Genomic DNA, 20,632 nt, shown 5'->3' with positions numbered 1-20,632 from the left:
ACTGCTGCTGGACTCTGCCCTGTCATGCAGAGACCCAGAATGCAAACGTGTTAACTTCAAAGAAACCGACTCCTTAATCCACATGAACATTCATGGACACACATTTTTCTAGAGCTGAAGGTTGCAAAGGTAGGGTGAGGCAAGTCCATGATGGGCTTTGTAAATGAGGTGAGGGTTTTGAAATCAATGTACCGAGGGAATGGGAAGCCATGAGAGGTTAGCTAGGACAAGTGTGGTAGACAAGTAGGTCTTGGTAAAAGATAGGATACAGGCAACGCAGCGGACAAGTTGGAAGGCTGGTGAAGGTCTGGGGGTGGTGTGGGGTAGTCAGTGTTACAGATTGGATATTAGCCGGGTTTGGTGACAGGATATGGAGTTTGAAGCTCAGCCCATGGTCAAATAAGACACCAAAGTTGCACATTATTCGTTTCAGACAGTGCAAACGTAAAGGGAGAACGATGGAATCAGTCCCTAGGATGTGGCAATTCTGGTCAGAGTTAAACAAGATGGTATTGGTTTTGCTAATATTAAGATGGAGAAATTCTGGCTCATCTACAAATTGTTATTTGACGGGCAGTCAAACAGCATAGCGACAGTCAAAAAGTTGAGGTTTATGTCAGAGATACAAAGCTTAGTGTCAGCATACATATGGAAAATGATCCCATCCTTACGGATAATATCACCAAGAATGAGCATGTAAATGAGGAACGGAGAAGAGGACTATGGATTGAACTTTGGGGCACGTGGAAGCTAATCATGCAGCAGCAGAAGGAGAAGCCATTGCAAATGTGCTGGCTTCACTGGGACAAGTAGGAGTGGAACCAAGAGAGCTTCGGAGTGGTTGACTGCATCAAAAACTGTGGAGAGGTTAAAGGTAATAAGATGGAATAACTCACTGATTGTAGTGACTTTGACCTGGGGAGTCTTGGTGGTCTGTGTAAATTGGAAACCATTCAAGGGATTCAAACAGGAAGTGTTAGGAAAGGTAACTGTGGAGTTGGGTGGCAATTACGTAAGTTTGAGGTGGGTGATGAGGCAGGAAGGGTTTTTAAGGAAGGGTTTTTTTTTAAAAGTGTTTTGAAGGGGGAAAACAAAGCCTGCGGAACAGGAGCAGTTAATGTTAGTGAGTATTGGGCCTCGGTTGGGCGAGAGTTGAAGGAGCAGGTGGTGCGTTTTGTGGAATACTGATTAGGGCTGCTGGGGAGGGGAAGAAAGAGGCTATAGTGTTGTGGGGAACAAGGGGGCTGAGGCAGCTAACTAGGCTATTTTAATTGGTCCAATAAAGGTGGCACTGGGTATCCCAGATCTTGTTGTTTTGGTCAACTATGCAGTTTATGTTCTACGGTGCCCATCGGTCGTGGAAACAAATTTAATTTTGGAGGTTGAGAAATCCATGAGATCTTTGTATCTGATAGAGTTTAAGATGGAGCAGTGGGGATGAAGATCACTGAAGGCAGTTTGGGGTAAAGAAGAATTGGCGGGGGTGGGTTCCTTCTGGAGCCGTAAGAGGATTTGGTCTCAGAGAAACAATGTTGATGAAGCTCAATGTGACTGTGGATGACCAGGTAAGTCATGTGTCACGTGTGCTCAAGCCCATCAAGAATGGATGAAAAAAATAATATTCAAATGGTAGACAATAAATTCAAACAAAAAAACTTCCCTCTGTGACATAGCAGATAGGAACCAACTAGCAATGAGCAGGTGAAAAAGAACATCTTCATGAATACTTTAAATGCTTCCAAAAAGTATTGTTTTTTTATTTTGCTGCTCTGCTAAAGGAGTGTCTGTAATATAAATCATTTAATATATATAAAAAAACAAATGGGCCAATTCAGTTCTTGTTAAAGTAAATGGTATGTTGATGTTCAATCGATTACAATAACCAGAGGCTCAATTCTCCATTACAATTGCACAGAATAATGTACAAGCTCACTTTAATTTGGTTAAATGCTCTACCCACAGCTCCTATCTAGCAAGTACCTTGAGCCATAAATTTCAGCAAGGTCTCAGGCTCAATTCTTGTTCTAAAGTAGCTGACTCCATTTGGACAATGGAGGTGCTACAATGGCGGTGTTGGGAAGCAGCAGTAAGTACGGCGGATGGGAGGAACTTCCCTTGGGGACCTGGGCCCTGCCACTATTTGCAGGGGTTTCACTGTATTTCAGTCAGATTAAAGATACAGAATGTTTATTTTACACACCATTTTCTAATACAGCTATCCCTGTTCGATGAGCCGTTTACTTCTTATAACCTCAACCACAGATGTCAGTGACATTCCGTAGTTTAATTTTTGCTGCACCGAGCCCATTTTATTATTTTGTTTCACAGCAGTAACAGCTCGAGCTTCCCCACAATGTATTCCTGCTTTTAATATTCTATAAATAATTTTTAAAATAAATCAATTACAATTAAACTCCTTGTTTAAAATTTAGGCTTGCATATAATTAAAACGCGGAACTTAAAAGGTTATGCATATCATATATGGAAAGACAGATTCAAGGTTGTGTTACTGTAGGGAGCCAGATTAAATCATGTGGACTCCCCAAAACAAATCTTACCGAACAAACTTTTAATAATGTTAGATTGGGAAAAAAATGTAGGTTGGTCATAAACATTAATGGGACCAAAGCAACATTGTAAATCTTACAATATTTTAATGCATTTCTTCTTACTGTAAGGTTCAGGTATCAATGCCAGATATATATCAGTTGCTGTAAACTGGAACTTTCCAACATCAATTTTTGTTAATATTCTTGCAAAACTAGAGCTCAACCCTTCGGACATAATTTGCTACATGTAAATTCCACATCTCTCGCTATGAGCAATAATCTAAACCATTTGTGTTAATATGAATTTGCTATGGGAGCAAGGGCCTAAAGAGATAGATATTTAATCCATCATGTCTCATCCAAGTTGGAATCACTTTGTGCATGGCTGAACAGCTGTTGAAACAATATGTCTTCACTCAAGGATGTGAAATGGAAGGAGTTTGGTGATGTGCAAAATAATTTCTTCTTTTCCCAAACATAAAAATGGGTTGTACATACTGATGAATTAACCTCTTCACTGTTGGGAGTCATTAAAACTTTCCTAGAAATCCACTATCTGCAGACTTTCGAAAGGAAGAACTTACATTTTTGGGGGGCCTTTCACTACCTTAGGACATCCCTAAGTGCTTCACAGCCAACAACCTACATTTGAAGCATAGTCAGAGTCATGATTATGGAAATACAGAAGCCAATTTGCACACAAGGTCCCATAAGCAGCAATGAGATAAATGACCAGAAAATTTGTTTTGGAGGAGTTGGTTGGGAGATAACTGGCAGGATACTAGGAAAACCCCTCAGTTCTTCGAATAGTGCAAAGTGATCTTTTACATCCACCTGAGGGGGCAGACGAGGCTTCGGTTTAACATCTCATCCGAAAGACGGCACCTCTGACAGTGCAGCACTCCCTCAGTACAGCCTGGATTATGTGCTCAAGTATCTGCTGTGGGGCTTGAACCCATGACCTTTTGACACAGAGCGCAACACTGAGCCAAGGCTGAGAAACTTGCTAAGCTGAGCTTTTCCACTTCTGTGCTCGCCAGCCTGTGATTTTCTTGATAAGAAAAATTCAGTTGGGGGGGGGGGGGGGGCAGAGAATCATACTGACAAGCCCACAATCGGAAATGCCCTGTCACATTCACTGAAGCATAAGTAAGGAACAAGAAAAGACCATCGAGCTTTTTCTTTCTACAGACCACATAAAATCCATTCTATCTTGCCCTTTACCCAACTCGAGGAAAAGTTTTGCAAGCTTCTTCATGCCTACTTACCAAAGGCAAATTGAACAAAACAGTATGTAAGTATTATGGTCGGTATTAACTGGTGTCTGATATATAATCACATTTTATTTTTTATTCGTTCATGGGATGTGGGCGTCGCTGGCGAGGCCGGCATTTATTGCCCATCCCTAGTTGCCCTTGAGAAGGTGGTGGTGAGCCGCCTTCTTGAACCGCTGCAGTCCGTGTGGTGAAGGTTCTCCCACAGTGTTGTTAGGAAGGGAGTTCCAGGATTTTGACCCAGCGACGATGAAGGAACGGCGATATATTTCCAAGTCGGGATGGTGTGTGACTTGGAGGGGAACGTGCAGGTGGTGTTGTTCCCATGTGCCTGCTGCTCTTGTCCTTCTAGGTGGTAGAGGTCGCGGGTTTGGGAGGTGCTGTCGAAGAAGCCTTGGCAAGTTGCTGCAGTGCATCCTGTGGATGGTACACACTGCAGCCACAGTGCGCTGGTGGTGAAAGGAGTGAATGTTTAGGGTGGTGGATGGGGTGCCAATCAAGCGGGCTGCTTTGTACTGGATGGTGTCGAGCTTCTTGAGTGTTGTTGGAGCTGCACTCATCCAAGCAAGTGGAGAGTATTCCATCACACTCCTGACTTGTGCCTTGTAGATGGTGGAAAGGCTTTGGGGAATCAGGAGGTGAGTCACTCACCGCAGAATACCCAGCCTCTGACCTGCTCTTGTAGCCACAGTATTTATATGGCTGGTCCAGTTAAGTTTCTGGTCAATGGTGACCCCCCAGGATGTTGATGGTGGGGGATTCGGCGACGGTAATGCCGTTGAATGTCAAGGGGAGGTGGTTAGACTCTCTCTTGTTGGAGATGGTCAGTGCCTGGCACTTGTCTGGCGCAAATGTTACTTGCCATTTATGAGCCCAAGCCTGGATGTTGTCCAGGTCTTGCTGCATGCGGGCACGGACTGCACTTTATGAACATTTATTGTGCTGCACATTATGCATGCAAGGCAATACCGGCATGTCACGTAAATGCAATTCCCAAAATATGCAGAGATAGAGTACCCAACAGCAGTACAGAATTATTCCAAGAGGAATACCAGTCAATTTATGTGTAAGTAATAAAAGTGTTCTTCACAAGCAGTGCAAATACTTCAGCTCCATATCAAGTAACTGCTTATATGTACTTTGTGCATTAAAATACTGAGAAGGTCATGCAAATCAAGGAGTGGGTGATGAATATCTCAGCAGCTATATTCACATTTCTTGTTTTAACAATTAACTGACAGCATTTTGAATTCATAGCTACTTTCATTTATATATCACCTTTAACGTAGTAAAACGACCCAAGGTGCTTCACAGGAGTGTTACCAAACAAAATATGACAGCGAGCCACAAAGAAATATGAGGATAGGTCTCCAAAAGCTTGGTCAAAAAGGAGCATATGTAGGTCAGCGAGTACAGGGGTGATAGGTGAAGGGGACTTGGTGCGAGTTAGGATAAGGGCAGCAGAGTTTTGAATGAGCTCAAGTTTATGGAGGGTGGAAGATGGCAAGCCGGCCAGGAGACCATTTGGAGCCAATTGCATGATTAACAGGCTGGTTACCTGTCCGGCGGGAAAGCAGCTGGGGAGTGGATGGAAGGTAAGTCGGAGCTTGGGGGGTGGGGGGGTGGAGAGGGGAGTTGGGGGCCAATCGCAGAGGGAGTCAGACATCTTAGAAAGGGCTGGGAGGTGCTGGACATCGCAGGGTCCGATCACATGGTCTGTAAAAGAGGTTAGCTTGGGGGGGCTGAGGGAAGCACTCCTGCTCCTCCTGGCCCTCAAGCAGTGATTTGAATGCCCTTACCTGATGGATCGGGCCCTTCTCACCTTTTACCTGCTGGGAATCCGATGGCCCGGGAAACCCGGCCTCCATGAGTTAAAAATAAAAATTTCAGTAAAATGGAGGCACGGAGCCTCCTTAAAAGATTTTACTGACTGACCCACCTCCTGAGGGCGGGTTCGTCGTCCGCCCCCCCGACCTGCCTCCGTTAAACCCGTGTGGAAATGCATAAAGAGATACTTGACCATATTAATGTAGCAATGCATGAAGGGATATTTGACCATATTAACTCTTTGTTGGCTCACATAATGGGGTAGCTACAGCACACGCACAGAAAGGCACAATTGTGTAATTACATTTAAGCCTTGGTATGTTGATAATTAAGTTAGCTGAGCAGGTGCTTAGTACCGTCTGGCCCCCCTAGCAGATAAGGGTATTGCTGACTATAAAATATAATGAGAATACAGTTTCTTGAAAGGCCATGTGGCCTTGAGACTGACTTCAGCCCTACTGATAACCAGGACAAGAATGTGGGGAGGATGAGTGTGCTCAGGCCTATGAGGCCTACGTGCCAAGATAGAAAAGAGCTATGGACGTTCAGAGGGGGCAGGCTCACTACTTGATTGACCAACTACCTGAACCAATAAAGAATGTACGTGTACGCCCATATTCTACGACAGGTGGGCGTTGCTGATTAACTGTATAAACATGAGCTGTTTCACTGACTCGAAGAAGCTGCGCCTTCAACCTTTGCTTGAGGGCGCTCTTCCCTTGTATATAAGTCAATTAAAGTAAAACTTTTCCCTTTGTGATACTGGTCTGGGTGTGTTAGTGCATTGGTATAGTGTTAAGTTTCGACACCCGTATGTGGGCGCGTTGGAGCTGGGTTGTGGTCGCGCTGCAAATTTCTATTATTTTAACTTCCTACCTGCTCCCAACCCACCCATTTTTGGGGGTTAAAACTCCCCCCAATGGCTTCGGTCTTCCCAATATTTATTTGGAGGAAATTTCTGCTCATCCAGTATTGGATGTCAGACAACTGTGTGACAAATCAGAGGCAGTGGAGGGGTCGTGGGAGGTGGTGGTGAGGTAGAGCTGGGTATAGTCAGTGTAGACGTGGAGCCTGATGTTTAATTTTCGGATGATGTCGCTGAGGGGCAGCAAGTAGATGCGAAATAGGAGGGGGCCAAGGATAGATGCTTGGAGGACTCCAGAGGTAACAGTGCGGGAGCGGGAATAGAAGCCATTGCAGGTGATTCTCTGGCTACAACTGGATAGATAGGAATGGAACCAGACGAGGGCAGCTCCACCCAGCTGGACAATGGAGGAGAGGCGTTGGAGGAGGATGGTGTGGTCAACCATGTCAAAGGTTGGATATCAAAGGATAGTTTACCACAGTCAGAGTCGCATAAGATATCATTTGTGACTTTGATAAAGGCTGTTTCAGTGCTATGGCAGGGGCGGAAACCTAATTGGAGGGGTTCAAACATGGAGTTGCGGGAAAGATGGGCACGAATTTGGGAGGCAACAATACGTTCAAGGACTTTGGAGAGAGAAGGAAGGTTGGAGATGGGGCTGTAGTTTGCAAGGACGGGAGGTGAAATGGTGGATTTTTTGATGAGGGGGTGATCAGGAGACGTGTGATAAGTACCTAATTTCCTCTGCTGTAATACTGCAAGAGCAGTGCAGTAACCCTAAAAACAAGGTTGAGTGGTGCAACATGCAAACTGCACCATTTTATTCATACTTGGCATATTGCAAAGTTTCAATTGAAATTCGGGAGTGCAATGGTACATGCTCAGATACCTACGCTAGTGCTGGATGGGTGTGAAATGGTTAAGATTACACTGCAGCGCAATTTTGAAGTGTTCTCTGACAGACCAACCATCATTTTGCTCACCAACATAGCCCAGTGCAAATGATGCACAGCTTGCTTTCGTCTGATCAAACTCATACCAAACTCATTACTGGCACCAGTCTTCAGCAAGCTGGTAGAGAGGGAAAGTGCACTCAAATCTTCATTTTTGTAGGATAAAGGAAAACTAGGTGTATTTATTTGAGAAGAATCAATTTACTTTGAAACTGGTATTAATTTGGTATCAAGTTGTTAATGTAACGGCAGCACGAATAATTCCAGGTTCACGTAGTTACCTACTTAAAGGGACAGAGAAATCGACTAACAGCTGTCTTTAATATACTGTGATCAAACCTGGGATTTTTTTTAAAAAAATTGTTCTTGGGAAGTGGATGACACTGGCAAGGTGGCATTTATTACCCATTCCTAGTTGTCATGTGGGCATTAAGAGTCATCAACATAGTGTGAGACTGTAGGCCACCTACAGGTGGCAGGTTCCCTTCCCTGAAGGACTTTCATGAGCCTGCTTGTCCCTTTATGAATCCCTTTCAGAGTCACCTTAAACTTACACTTTAGACCCACCACTAACTTAAGAAAGTGCACAGATGCGTTCTAAAATCAAAGTCCCAAAAGAACCAATAAGTTCAGAAAAGTTTAGTCAACTGCATATGGAATGTATTATTACATTGATTCAATACATTTAGTAAGGACAAGGTCCCATAATATTTGTACATCTACATCTGGTAATGTTTATAAGTTTATTCTATACATAGGTCTAAGCAATTAGCTTCACGAACGGTGCCATCCGACACACTTGAAAAACAGCTTTGAAGGAATTCCTGCCAGCGTAACCTATAACTCTGACCCAAATGCATTCAAAAGTACATCAAGTAACAAATGCAAAGAACAAGTATTGTTACAATAGATAGCCCTATGATTAAAGTAAAGGGTAGTGTTACTTTGTATCAAGTTTGACTTCTCCATAATTATTTTCTAGAATAATTACCATTTAAAAGATGATCACAGAGTAAAAGAATTTACAGAAATATTGTACTACATTGTAGTGAGTTGATTGTAGATTTAAAGCATCACAATTACAAGTCGTAGAATCATAAAAAAGCTGCAAGGAAGAAGAAAATAATCTTAGAGTGCTTACTTTACATAGACTTAGATAGCATGGTGACAAGGGCAACAAACGTAACCTACAGTTGTTTTTCCCAAAGACCACTGCCACACTGTGCCTCAGATGCTCGCAGGAAGGGTTACACCATAACACAGTCAACATTTTCCCAAGCACCGAGTCTCTGCTCGGTGCTTATTCCCAATGGCATGGTTAATTGGAACTTAACATGCACAGATCCAGAGCTGAAAACCCATAAAGGACACATCAGTGTTTGAAAGTTAAATCAAATTTTCCATTATTTATTTTCCAATGGATTACAGTCTTCAAAAACACCTCTTTTAAAAAAAAGAGCAATCAGAACAAAATGTTGGTACATTAAACATTGAATTCAGAATATGTTGGGGTTTCCCTCACAATGAGGAACATACGTTGGTGACAGTCAGTAGTAGTTGGGCGACGAGAGCACATTTTGATCTTGGACTTCCATGAGCAAAAGTAATATAGCCAATGAAGGGCCCCAAACACCACAAAAGACACTTTTAAACTAGGTGTATGCATTAAACGTCTCAAAAATCTAAATTTTGGTAATCCTATGGATTTTTAGAAGTACTAATGTATCTCTCATGCCATCGCTCACAGGCAGTCTGGGGTCTGCAGCACAGTTGTGAATCTACCTTGCCCCATTAACACTATTGCTCAAGTGGGAATCTAAGTAATTGCATCTGATTATCTTCTTCTAATTGATCTCAGCAATAAATTGCTTATAAATTTCAGGCACCAGGTCAGAAGAACCAGGATGAAATGTCTGGCTTTCTTTCTCATTTTAAATTTCAGATTGTTTTCTAAGGTGTTGCATTCAGATTGTGACAGACACCAGATTTTCATATAATTAGTAAATTGACTGTGGCGCTTCCCATTGTCAGTCGGCGAATGTATCTTTTAATATGTATCAGATAGCAACAGAGTTGGGAGAAAAACCTCAGAAGCTCAGCACCTACTCGCCAGAACCTGCAGCTACATTGTTACAGGCAACTGTTTACATTCAAGGTTTCCATCCTAAACAGGAAGTTTCATTGTTGAATGTTGGCATGCAAGCACCATCAAAAACCATGACAAGAAGTGCATGCACATACAAGAATTTTAAGAATAAGATCAGATAGATCTTATGTACAAAATTTGCAAAGATGTGGCTCATGATTCAATTATTAATTTGCAATCTATTATTATGAATTGCAACTTCATTGTACACCCTTAACCACTACAATTTTACACAGTATGATTGATGGGAGGAAACCATGAAATAGTGAGAGAGTAGTCTCATAAAAGTCTATGTACAATAGGGGTGAATGAATTAAAAAATGTTCCTGTAAAAGTTACAACACCTATGGAGTTCCCATTCAGGTTAAAGCTTGAGAAAAGAAATGCTCCATATACCAAGTGAGGTCTTCAATGGCCTTTTAGTTTTCTAAACTACTTCTATAGAGATGTCAGAGGCAACCCTACAGTACAAAGGAGGCACTGGGGTTGCCAATTGAATTGTTTTGTCAGATTTAGTCAAAACCTCCATAGAAGTTCAAAACACAGAAGGAGGCCATTATTCAGCCCATTGAGTCTGTGCTGGCTCTTTGCTACAGCAATCCAAAATTAATTATTGTACTACTTGCCTCTCTCTCCCCCAGCACTGTATTTTCCTTTGTTTCAAGTGTTTACTCTGCCCTTAAAAGATGCAATGGTCTCTGCTTCACCTACTCACTGTGGCAAAGCATTTTATGCTCCAACATCTCTCTGCATAAAGACATGCCTCCTAACCTCTCTCCTCACTCTCAGTGATAACTTTAAATTGATGAATCCTTATCACTGACTCCCCAGTCAGAGGCGACAGTCTGCTTATTCACCCTACCAAAACCCTTCATCATTTTTAAAATCCCTATTAAACCGCCTCAGCCTTCTCAGCTCCAGTCGAAATAGTCCCTGTATCTCACTTCTCTCCTCATAACTATAGTTTCCCATCCCTGGCATCATCCTGGAGAATCTATACTGTGCAATCTTTATTGCAATAATGTCTTTTATTAGCTGTGGCCTAATAATTGTCTCGTACAAATGTATCATTACCTCTTTGCTCTTGTACTCTGTACCTCTATTTATAAACCCAAAGCTCTACTTGTCCTTTTTTTTATGCCTTTACCTAGTTGCACTAACGCTCAAGGAATTACGTATCTATATCCCGGGGTCTTAGTTTTTCCACACCCTTCAGCATCTTGCCCTTGAGTTATATTCCCATTTCTTTTTTTTGCCTCCTCAAAATGCATCACTTCTCTACATTAAATTTACATCTGCCAACCGTCTGCCCATTCTCTAACCAGTCTATGTTCTCCTGAAGTTAGTTTTATTTATTTTAAAACATTCCTCCTCATTGTTTGCTAAGCCTCCTACTTTTATGTCACCAGCAAACTCTTGCGCGTGATATAATTAATTACAGTTTCACTGGGTTTGTTGCACATTAAATTGAAGTCTGAAACAGGGTTGGAAGTATTACCTGATACCAGCGATGAGACCAGCAGGCATTAACTTTCCAGATTTTCTATATCGCATCCCCATTACTGCGGTCAAAATTCCAGCAGTTACTGTGATCAAAGGGAAATGATTTTAGGCAAACAGAAGAATCACGTAAATTGTGCATCTACAAGTTTTATCTTAAAATACCTACAAATAATTATAATCTGACTTTTAGAAATCTTCCTGTCATAAAGGACATCGCCATGTAGATAGCAACACTGAATCCACTAGCTGTTGGAAATGCTGTTAGCTTCAGAGTTGGGATAGTCATTGACCAATTCTGCAATATCCATGTAACAGCAGCTTATAGCAGCACTATAATCTCTCCTCCACTTCCCAGTCAGAGCAGGGGTGCTGTCATTGTTTTGTACATCTCTCACACTCACACATATGCTGTTTACATTTAGATTTTCTTTTTGCTGATTTTGGACCACTTCATAACATTATTATGCATTTCAGTTCCGCAACCTCACAATACAACTGCAATGGTCAATCTACCTGAAGAATCAACAAAAACACAGAACTTAAATTGCAGGTAAGTTTTAAAAAATATCAACCACATTTTGTTCACAACACAAGTACACACCAAGAAACAGTGGCTACGGCAAAATAAAAACACTAGCATCACAGCGTTGGTAATTCAAGGTCCACGTTGCCCTGTGGTTTGTTTTGGGTAAGCTATCATTCCCAGATGTACATCCTCTATATGAAACAACAGAACCAAAAACTGGTACTCTGCAGAAGTATTTCCCTTTTTAAAAAACGCATACACACGATCCTAAAATTGGTGGTAACTAGAAAAGCGGGTTTCAAAGATTTGTTGAAATGACGTTTCACTTCCGGCAATAGTCTAAATTAAAAATACTTCAGGGAGCTTGTTGGGGAGAGGGTGGGTGCGGTTGCAGTTTGTGTGGAATAGGTGGTGCAGTGGGTTAGACTCGGCTTTCATCTCTGGAACGGGATTCAATTCCATCCCAGACTGATGATATGACTGTTTGTTAGCTGTCAAACATAAAATGAGTTTGGGCAGTCTCACTCTAGTTCCTATTGGGCACAAAACCTCCCCTAATGTGGCACTAATTGAAAATCTCACCTAGTGAGGCTGCAGGATGCTGGTGTGGGAAATTGAAAACATCACACTGGTGCAGTAGGGAGTAATGATCTGAGGCTGGGGCCAATGCAGGCTGTTAGGTATCTGGCTATGTTGTGGCTGATCTGGGAGTGAAAAATGGGAAGTGTTCCATTCTCTAGTACTAACATCCCCCACCTGGATAAACAGAGGCACTTTTCTAAAAAAAAACTATTTTTAGACAGCATTAATTTTAAGTTGGCTCATTTATTGAGATGAATGGGGTAATTAACAAGGTTAAGACAAATGGATTCACTAGAAGAACAGTCTTAAGTATTGATGAATGCAAATAACAACAATGATAAACTTACGGGGCTCTAAGTTGTGCTAGCTACCTAACTCTTAGATGCTGCAGAGGCAAATGATTAATAACGGCTATAACTCATGCTTTATTCTCTTTACACCACCAGTCCTAATGGGCATTGCAGACACACAATACAGGTTAAACTCAAATTAATTTGTTACTTTCCTTAATTTCAGATATTAAGCTTTATAAGATGCTGGGCAGTGACATTATGGAAAGCAGAACAATACTAAGATCTCACTCACTAGGAGTTTAAACCAGTCTTATCACAATTTTTAAAATTCTATCTTAGTGAAATTATAAGCCACCAGTCTACACCAAACACACACTGTGCTGTATGAGTCGACTAAAAACAGCAGAATCCTGAATTATTTTTCTCTGAATTGACTACAGATTTATCTTTCAAGCAAAAAAGAAAACTCCTTTCATAGCACAGCTGGAAGGTGTACTGCCCCGTGTGGACCATGCCATAAATACCAGGAATGACCCAGCCTTGATCCCTAGTTGGTGCCGAGAAAAGTGATCTTAACTCAGCTACCTGTTGGGATTCTACACTGATTCTCAATACCTTTCGCCTAAGTGGGGGGAAAAAATCAGCCAGGAATCCTGCTCTTGTGCTCTATCCAGTGGCACCTGCTCAAAAGTACAAAAGTCCGGATGTCAGGCGAGGCCAGGACTTGGCTCGCCTCTGATGCAACCCCCCAAACCAGGTCAAATAGCTCACACGTGAATAGTGGTCACTCAGGCGAGGTATCAGAGAGCAGCTAGCATCTGTAGAAGTGCTCTCTATCAAAACTCAGGAGGAAGGGGAGAAAACAGAGACAAAACCCCCCACTAAATAGTTACCTACAAAATGTCATCAATTCACTTTATTTTAGATTACCAATTGCACTATATATATATATATATATATATATATATATATAGAGAGAGAGAGAGAGAGAGAGAGAGAGCAAGCTTAGGAACTTACTCAACAAGATCTTCACATTTTGTGGGTCATTTGAAACTTGATAAGCACCGTAGCCTGCCAGAGATCCAAAAAGCAGTCCAGAGATCAAGGACATCACACTCCCTGAAAAAAAAAGTACAACTTATTTCCTTCATTTTTTTCTCTATGCATCCTCAGTAGCCAACAGACAGCCAAATGTCGTTCCATGATAGCTTACTGTTAAATTATTTGGAAGTACGATTGTTCTCTGCTTATTACTCTTATCCATTGTGAAACTAGGATTTCCTTTCACTCAGGGTTAAACTGGTGCTTTTGGTGGTGGGGGGGTGCTGTGTGCATGCAAGTGGATTTAAGATTATGATGTAGCTTACAAAATAAGAGGAATAAATTTTTAAAAGCCAATAGTTCAGACAGAATGGTGTGGTGAGTTAAACAGAAACATCCACCTCTGGGACTTGGGTACGAAATGCTGGAGAATGGAAAACTTTCTATTTCAGGCATCTAATGTCAGCATCAAACACTCCCTGGTCACATATACAACAGATTCAGAGTAAAGCTCACTACATTCTAACCCCAGAAACGTGTTCCAGCCACCCACTAATGCACTCCCACTCTCGTGCTTTCAAATCCATTCTAAAGACCTTTCTATTTGACCATCCTTTCACTTCTCCTAACCCTCCATTCCTTCCCTCTCTTCAGCTTGGTCCCCATCCCCCTTGTAAAGCGTCCTGGGCAGTCTCTCTGTATGTAAGACGCACCATAAAAATATTAGTTGGGAGTTATAGTTAACAAAACCTACTTTTGTTTTGTTAATAAGAATTTGTTATTGTAATTGTTAACAAAAACCACACTGCTGAGCTCAAGTATTTGGTTGATTCAAAGGCAAAGCTGGGTACCTTGGGGAAGGCAGGAACATTGCTGCTCACGTGTACAAACAGAAGAGGAAGTCATGTAGTTTACTGGACTGGGTGAAGTCTGCAAGAGATACTTTTAAATTCTTGTGGATTGACCCAAATCTTTGTTATTTTTTAAATCAGGATTAGCATTGCCAGTTTCTTACTGTTTTCTTTTGTTTCTGTGTGCATTTAATTCTTGATTATAAATCTGACATATAGTTTTAGCCTGAGCAATATGGTTTGATAGAGGGTATTTTTCCACCTGAAAGAACAGGTAGACAACCTGTGTGACTTCTGACATGAAATATCCCGGTAAAAAGGTGATGATTAGTCGTAAGGCATACTATTCCTGTTCACAGCATGCTTAAGATTTTAACTTTAAGTAACAGGGGACATGGTCCACTTGTGGAAACCACAATTCACCATGAACATGAATAAAGAGTGTTGGAAGAAAACAAGAATTGCAATAGTGACATCCCAAGTGGACTCTGGTAAAACCTGTGTGGTAGATCTGATATTTCAGGAAGCATTTGACAAAGTTCTGTCGTAATAGGAGATGCCACATGGATATTGCTGGGACTCCTACTGTTTGTATTTATATTAGCGACTTGGATTCAACAACACAATGCAATTCAATCAAGTTCTCAGATGATATTAAACTGATGGCAGACAGGGGATGAGAGCAGTCAAGAAGGAGGAAGCAGTTAGATTAAAAATTGCAAAAGAGCAGAACTGTCGCAGGTATGACATAATGCAGATAAGCATGAGATACTGAAAATTGAAAGAAAAAATGGGGCATATACACTATGAATGGTATAGTACCAGTTAAAGAGGGGGTTGAAAGAGATCAGGGTGTTAGTAGACTTAGCAGTTAACTTGTTGTAGATCAACACACTGAAAGTGGACAGAATATTGAACAATATTGCTAAATCAGTAGAGTATCGATCAGAGGTTGTTGTCATGCTGAAAGACTGCATCTTGAGTGCAATGTCCAGTTCTGGTCACCATGACAAAAAAGAACATGCATGTCCTGAAGGTGGTGTAGAGAAGAGCCCAACGTTGATCTACACCATCAGGATATTGAGTTATTAGGGAAAACCAGAGAAATTGGAGCTCGTTACCCTTGATGGGAAATCTCAAAGTATTTAAGGTATAAGTGGTATAGATAAAATAAATCCAGAGCACAACTTCAAGATGAGTCACAACTGTAGGCAAGGGATGGTAGGTTCGAAGCAGCAAAGGGCATATTAGGGACACAGAAAAAAATTCTTCACATGAAGAGTAATCAACACCAAAATAAGCTAGAATGGGCTAAATGGCCTTGCTTATCCATACTCATCTTATGATATTGTGAAGTACAAAACACAAAGAATTGTTAACAAATGCATAAAGTACAGTACCTTTCCGAGTATATCCCACGATGCCACCCACTGTCACTATAGCAGCATAGGAATAACTTATCCAATCGATTGGCATTCTTAAATTCTGGGTGGGGGGGCTAGAGAACAGAAGAGAAAATACAATCTTAACTTTGATACCAGTTTTTCAAAAAGGGTGCACAAACAAAAGATTAAATGCAGCAGAGAAAGACAACATTCTGTTTTTACTTTCTTTTCTATTTAGGTCTTCCCAAGAGGGCAGCTGGGTGGCCTGGGTTCCCAGGCTTCTGTCAATGTCATTCACTCCTTAGCCTGTCACTGGAGATGCATAAACATGGCCTAGGGAAAATTCCCTTCTTTCTCTGTGGGAAAGTACAGGGCTTGCTTAATACCTCCCAATCAATCGTCCAAGAATATGGTGCGTCGGGAATCACAGATGAGACATCCGCATTCCACCGTTCTGTGGGACCACATATTTATACTGCTTCAACTAGCAGCACATAACTGACAGACTGTACTGATATTGTGGAGACTACTCCAATTTTCTGTAGACTCATACCAGCTAACCAGTGTTCAGTGACACTAGGTTTGCCTACTCTGGTTGGACATATTCCTGGTGGTTTCATCACATGATCTCTCTCACCTCATTCCCACCGCCAATATTTTTATAACTAATAAAAGAACGTGTTCAAAGAAATTGAAAATGAAAAAAACAGAAATGCCCCTAGGATTTTTATCCTGGGCTGCTCGCAGCAGTGTCCAGGAGGTTAACTTTTAATTTCCTGGAGATTCAAGGACAATGGCGGAATGTTGGTGACCTTATGCGACAATCAATAACTTTTTGTCAAAGTTGTGTTGGTAAGTCCTTTGATTCCTGTCTGTCTGTTCACAGCAAGAGATAAAAAAAAGAGGGAAACTAGGACTCAGGCTGGCTGAAAGGCTTTTTTTAAAATATAATGGAAAGGCTACGTGGGCAGTCAAGTTACATTAAAGGGAAAGCTGCCCAGGCTTTCGCTGCAGCGAAGAGGTGTGAAATTCTCGAGGGTAGTTAGAAACCATCTTGTTTAAGTCAAGTAAGACAATCCACTGATCAGGACAAGAATGACGTTTGCTTTGTAATTTTTAGGAAAAGAAAAGCTCTACGAATTGAACTAAGTGAGTCTGGTCATAACAACTGTTTTATATGTTCACCTTACCGTGAAATAAAGCAGTTTAACAATTCATGCCTGGTCCTAGTTCACCAGTTGTTTGGGAGAGATTCCAGAAGTACATACGCGATAGACACAAGTATCCAGTTCAGGTCACAGGACAGTCCTATTGTTAAACCTTTGGGCCATGCTATTGCACAAGCATACACAGGGCAGTGTGAGGCATCTCCCACAAAACTAAAATGCTCAAATCACTTGGAAAAGCAAATGATGGCCACTGTACCCAAGAAAGTATTGATGGCACTCCAAAATTTGTAGTGTGGCCCTTTCAATTGCTGAATTGGCACAATCCTGCCTCCTAGTAGCATTTCCTTGCTTTCTTTTATTGTAAGGAATCTTACAACACCAGGTTATAGTCCAACAGTTTTATTTGAAAATCACAAGCTTTCGGAGGCTTTCTCCTTCGTCAGGTGAAGTTCGTCACTTTCGTCACTTCACCTGACGAAGGAGAAAGCCTCCGAAAGCTTGTGATTTTCAAATAAAACTGTTGGACTATAACCTGGTGTTGTAAGATTCCTTACATTTGTCAACCCCAGTCCATCACCGGTATCTCCACATAATTTATTTTATTGGACAGCAAGATAAAAGGACTGGGATCAGCCCTGAATTCAAACTCTTTTCTACGTCCCGCAGCTGTGAAGGCTGCAAAGGGATGCCCAGAAGCACGTGGAGCAGGAAGCCGAGATGAGACTGTCCCAGTCTGCTCTCTCTCTCATCGACCTGGCCTATATTCAAACCCAGGTCGCAGAACATATCAAAGGGCAGACAGGAAAAGATTGGCTGGTCCTTCAAGCCTGTCCCAAACAGTCATGACACAACTAAGTATCGTGACTCCCAGTGTGTTCTCCCCACTTGTAGTCACGTAATCTCCTGGCCAATTCTGGGGGGGCAAATGTTTGTAAAATTCCTCTCTGACCCTCCCCAAGGCGATGAAACAAATTTCAGGAGATCACAAGTGACCATGCAGTACATACCCAACATCCCACCTACTGTACTGTGATATTAACCACAGCAAGGAACTCGCCCAGCTCCTTTTTGAAACTGTTCTGAAGGGGTAACCATCAGAATATATCCATCACCCAGCACAGCCTCAATACTATTTCCAATTAATTACACTGTTTCCAGTTCAAAATTGTTACAAAAGAACGCCACAGTGTAGTTTAAAGATATAAAGGCCTGAAATAGCCTTTCTTGTGCTATCTGTTTGAAAAACGGAAAAGTCATTAAATAACTCATTAGTGTGACTAGCATCATGGTTAACGACAATTTGCATTTATATAGCACCTTCAACATACAAAAACGTCCCAAGGCGCTTCGCATGGGGATAATCACAATTTTAATTATATTTCTGAGGCTTGCTGCTGAAACATGACATTTCTACATTTAGCCAGCTCCCAGCACTCACCACTTAGAAATAATTAAACTTAAGGGGGAAAAAAAAAGAAATCTGACACATAGGCGTACTTTCCAGACAATGAACTTCCAATCGTTCTTCATTTCCATACACAAGAACAGCACTGCTACTGAAAAGCAGCTGAATTAAGCAGATTTAATTCAGCAGCAGTTGCAGGGACGGGAGAAACAACCTGGTATTAACTCCCTCACCCATCATGATTCATTGGGTGACAACACAGGTTCACTGCATTCAAAAACAAAACACGCCACAGTCATCAGCCCTGGCTAATGTTTGAACCCCAACATATACAGCATCACCCTTAATGCTCATTAAATTCCCCATTCAAACAACATACAGCCCGTTTAACTTAAACTTATTTTAAATCCATTCTCCTGGAGGGGTTGGACGCTTCTGCCACAAACAAAGTACAACATGACTGGGGCAACAGGCAATGCATTTGTCTTTTTCCTCTCTTTCCCATTGCAATGCTTGCATGAAACACAATGTGTAGTTAAACTTCAAAACGTCCCCTTCTCCCCAGAGAAAACAAACCTTGGACTGACTGATTTTGATTGATTGATTGATTCTTCCTCCTTCTCTCTCTCTCTCTCTCTCTGCTGATGAAGAATCGGACGATTCCGCCCTCTGCCCTTCGACCCCACAACTCTCACTCTCCCGACACAGAGGAGGAAAAAAATAACCAGAGTTTGGCGCGGACCGCAGGACGGCCGGAGAGTGAAACCGAGACCACTATTTTAATTTAAAAATGTCCTTTTAAAAATTAGATTGACGTTTACAAACATCAGCGCTTATTCGTCGCCATATTGGCAATAATTTTTTTATTTTTATCAAAATGTTTTTTTTTTGCACACTATGGTAACTTATATTGATTTTTATTTCCACTTGGTTTAATTTTGTTGTTATCAATATTTTTTTCCGAGATCGAATTTTATTTTTTTTAAAATGATGCACCCGCCAATTTTTTTTCTCCTTTTAATGTAGACCGCCAGAGGGCAATGGATCCCATCAGATTCAGAGAGCAATGGATCCCATCAGATTCAGAGAGCAATGGATCCTATCAGATTCAGAGAGCAATGGATCCCATCAGATTCAGAGAGCAATGGATCCCATCAGATTCAGAGGGCAATGGATCCTATGATCAGATTCAGAGGGCATTGGATCCTATCATCAGATTCAGAGAGCAATGGATCCCATCAGATTCAGAGAGCAATGGATCCTATCAGATTCAGAGAGCAATGGATCCCATCAGATTCAGAGAGCAATGGATCCCATCAGATTCAGAGGGCAATGGATCCTATGATCAGATTCAGAGGGCATTGGATCCTATCATCAGATTCAGAGGGCAATGGATCATATCATCAGATTCAGAGGGTAATGGGTCCTATCAGATTCAGAGGGCAATGGATTCTATCATCAGATTCAGAGGGCAATGGATTCTATCATCAGATTCAGAGGGCATTGGATCCTATCATCAGATTCAGAGGGCAATGGATCCTATCATCAGATTCAGAGGGTAATGGATCCTATCAGATTCAGAGGGCAATGGATCCTATCATCAGATTCAGAGGGTAATGGATTCTATCATCAGATTCAGAGGGTAATGGATCCTATCATCAGATTCAGAGGGTAATGGATCCTATCATCAGATTCAGAGGGCAATGGATTCTATCAGATTCAGAGGGTAATGGATCCTATCATCAGATTCAGAGGGCAATGGATTCTATCATCAGATTCAGAGGGTAATGGATCCTATCATCAGATTCAGAGGGCAATGGATTCTATCAGATTCAGAGGGCAATGGATCCAATCATCAGATTCAGAGGGTAATGGATCCTATCATCAGATTCAGAGGGCAATGGATTCTATCATCAGATTCAGAGGGTAATGGATCCTATCATCAGATTCAGAGGGTAATGGATCCTATCATCAGATTCAGAGGGCAATGGATTCTATCATCAGATTCAGAGGGTAATAGATCCTATCATCAGATTCAGAGGGCAATGGAATCTATCATCAGATTCAGAGGGCAATGGATTCTATCATCAGATTCAGAGGGCAATGGATCCTATCATCAGATTCAGAGGGTAATGGATCCTATCATCAGATTCAGAGGGTAATGGATTCTATCATCAGATTCAGAGGGTAATTGATCCTATCATCAGATTCAGAGGGCAATGGATTCTATCAGATTCAGAGGGCAATGGATCCAATCATCAGA

At 41.6% G+C, this 20,632-nt stretch overlaps 1 protein-coding gene across 2 annotated transcripts; it reads right to left on the bottom strand.

The window, feature by feature from the left end:
- Positions 1-8,106: 8,106 nt before the first annotated feature.
- On the bottom strand, positions 8,107-19,068 carry tmem14a (transmembrane protein 14A). Of its 2 annotated transcripts, none has more exons than XM_067983702.1 (5): positions 18,946-19,068; positions 15,811-15,908; positions 13,536-13,637; positions 11,113-11,200; positions 8,107-8,573 (listed from the first exon to the last, which is right to left on the bottom strand). In XM_067983702.1, the coding sequence occupies exons 2-5, from the start codon at positions 15,884-15,886 to the stop codon at positions 8,534-8,536; spliced, it is 306 nt and encodes a 101-aa protein (XP_067839803.1). In that variant the 5' UTR covers positions 15,887-15,908; positions 18,946-19,068; the 3' UTR covers positions 8,107-8,533. The 2 variants fall into 2 exon arrangements, with proteins under 2 accessions (XP_067839803.1, XP_067839804.1); XM_067983703.1 differs by having other exon boundaries at positions 15,811-15,895.
- Positions 19,069-20,632: the final 1,564 nt, after the last annotated feature.

This window comes from Heptranchias perlo, chromosome 5 (genome assembly GCF_035084215.1).
Source record: "Heptranchias perlo isolate sHepPer1 chromosome 5, sHepPer1.hap1, whole genome shotgun sequence".
Lineage (NCBI taxonomy): Eukaryota > Metazoa > Chordata > Chondrichthyes > Hexanchiformes > Hexanchidae > Heptranchias > Heptranchias perlo.
Note: the sequence above shows the minus strand (reverse complement) of the source record. Positions and strands in the feature narration are given on the sequence as shown.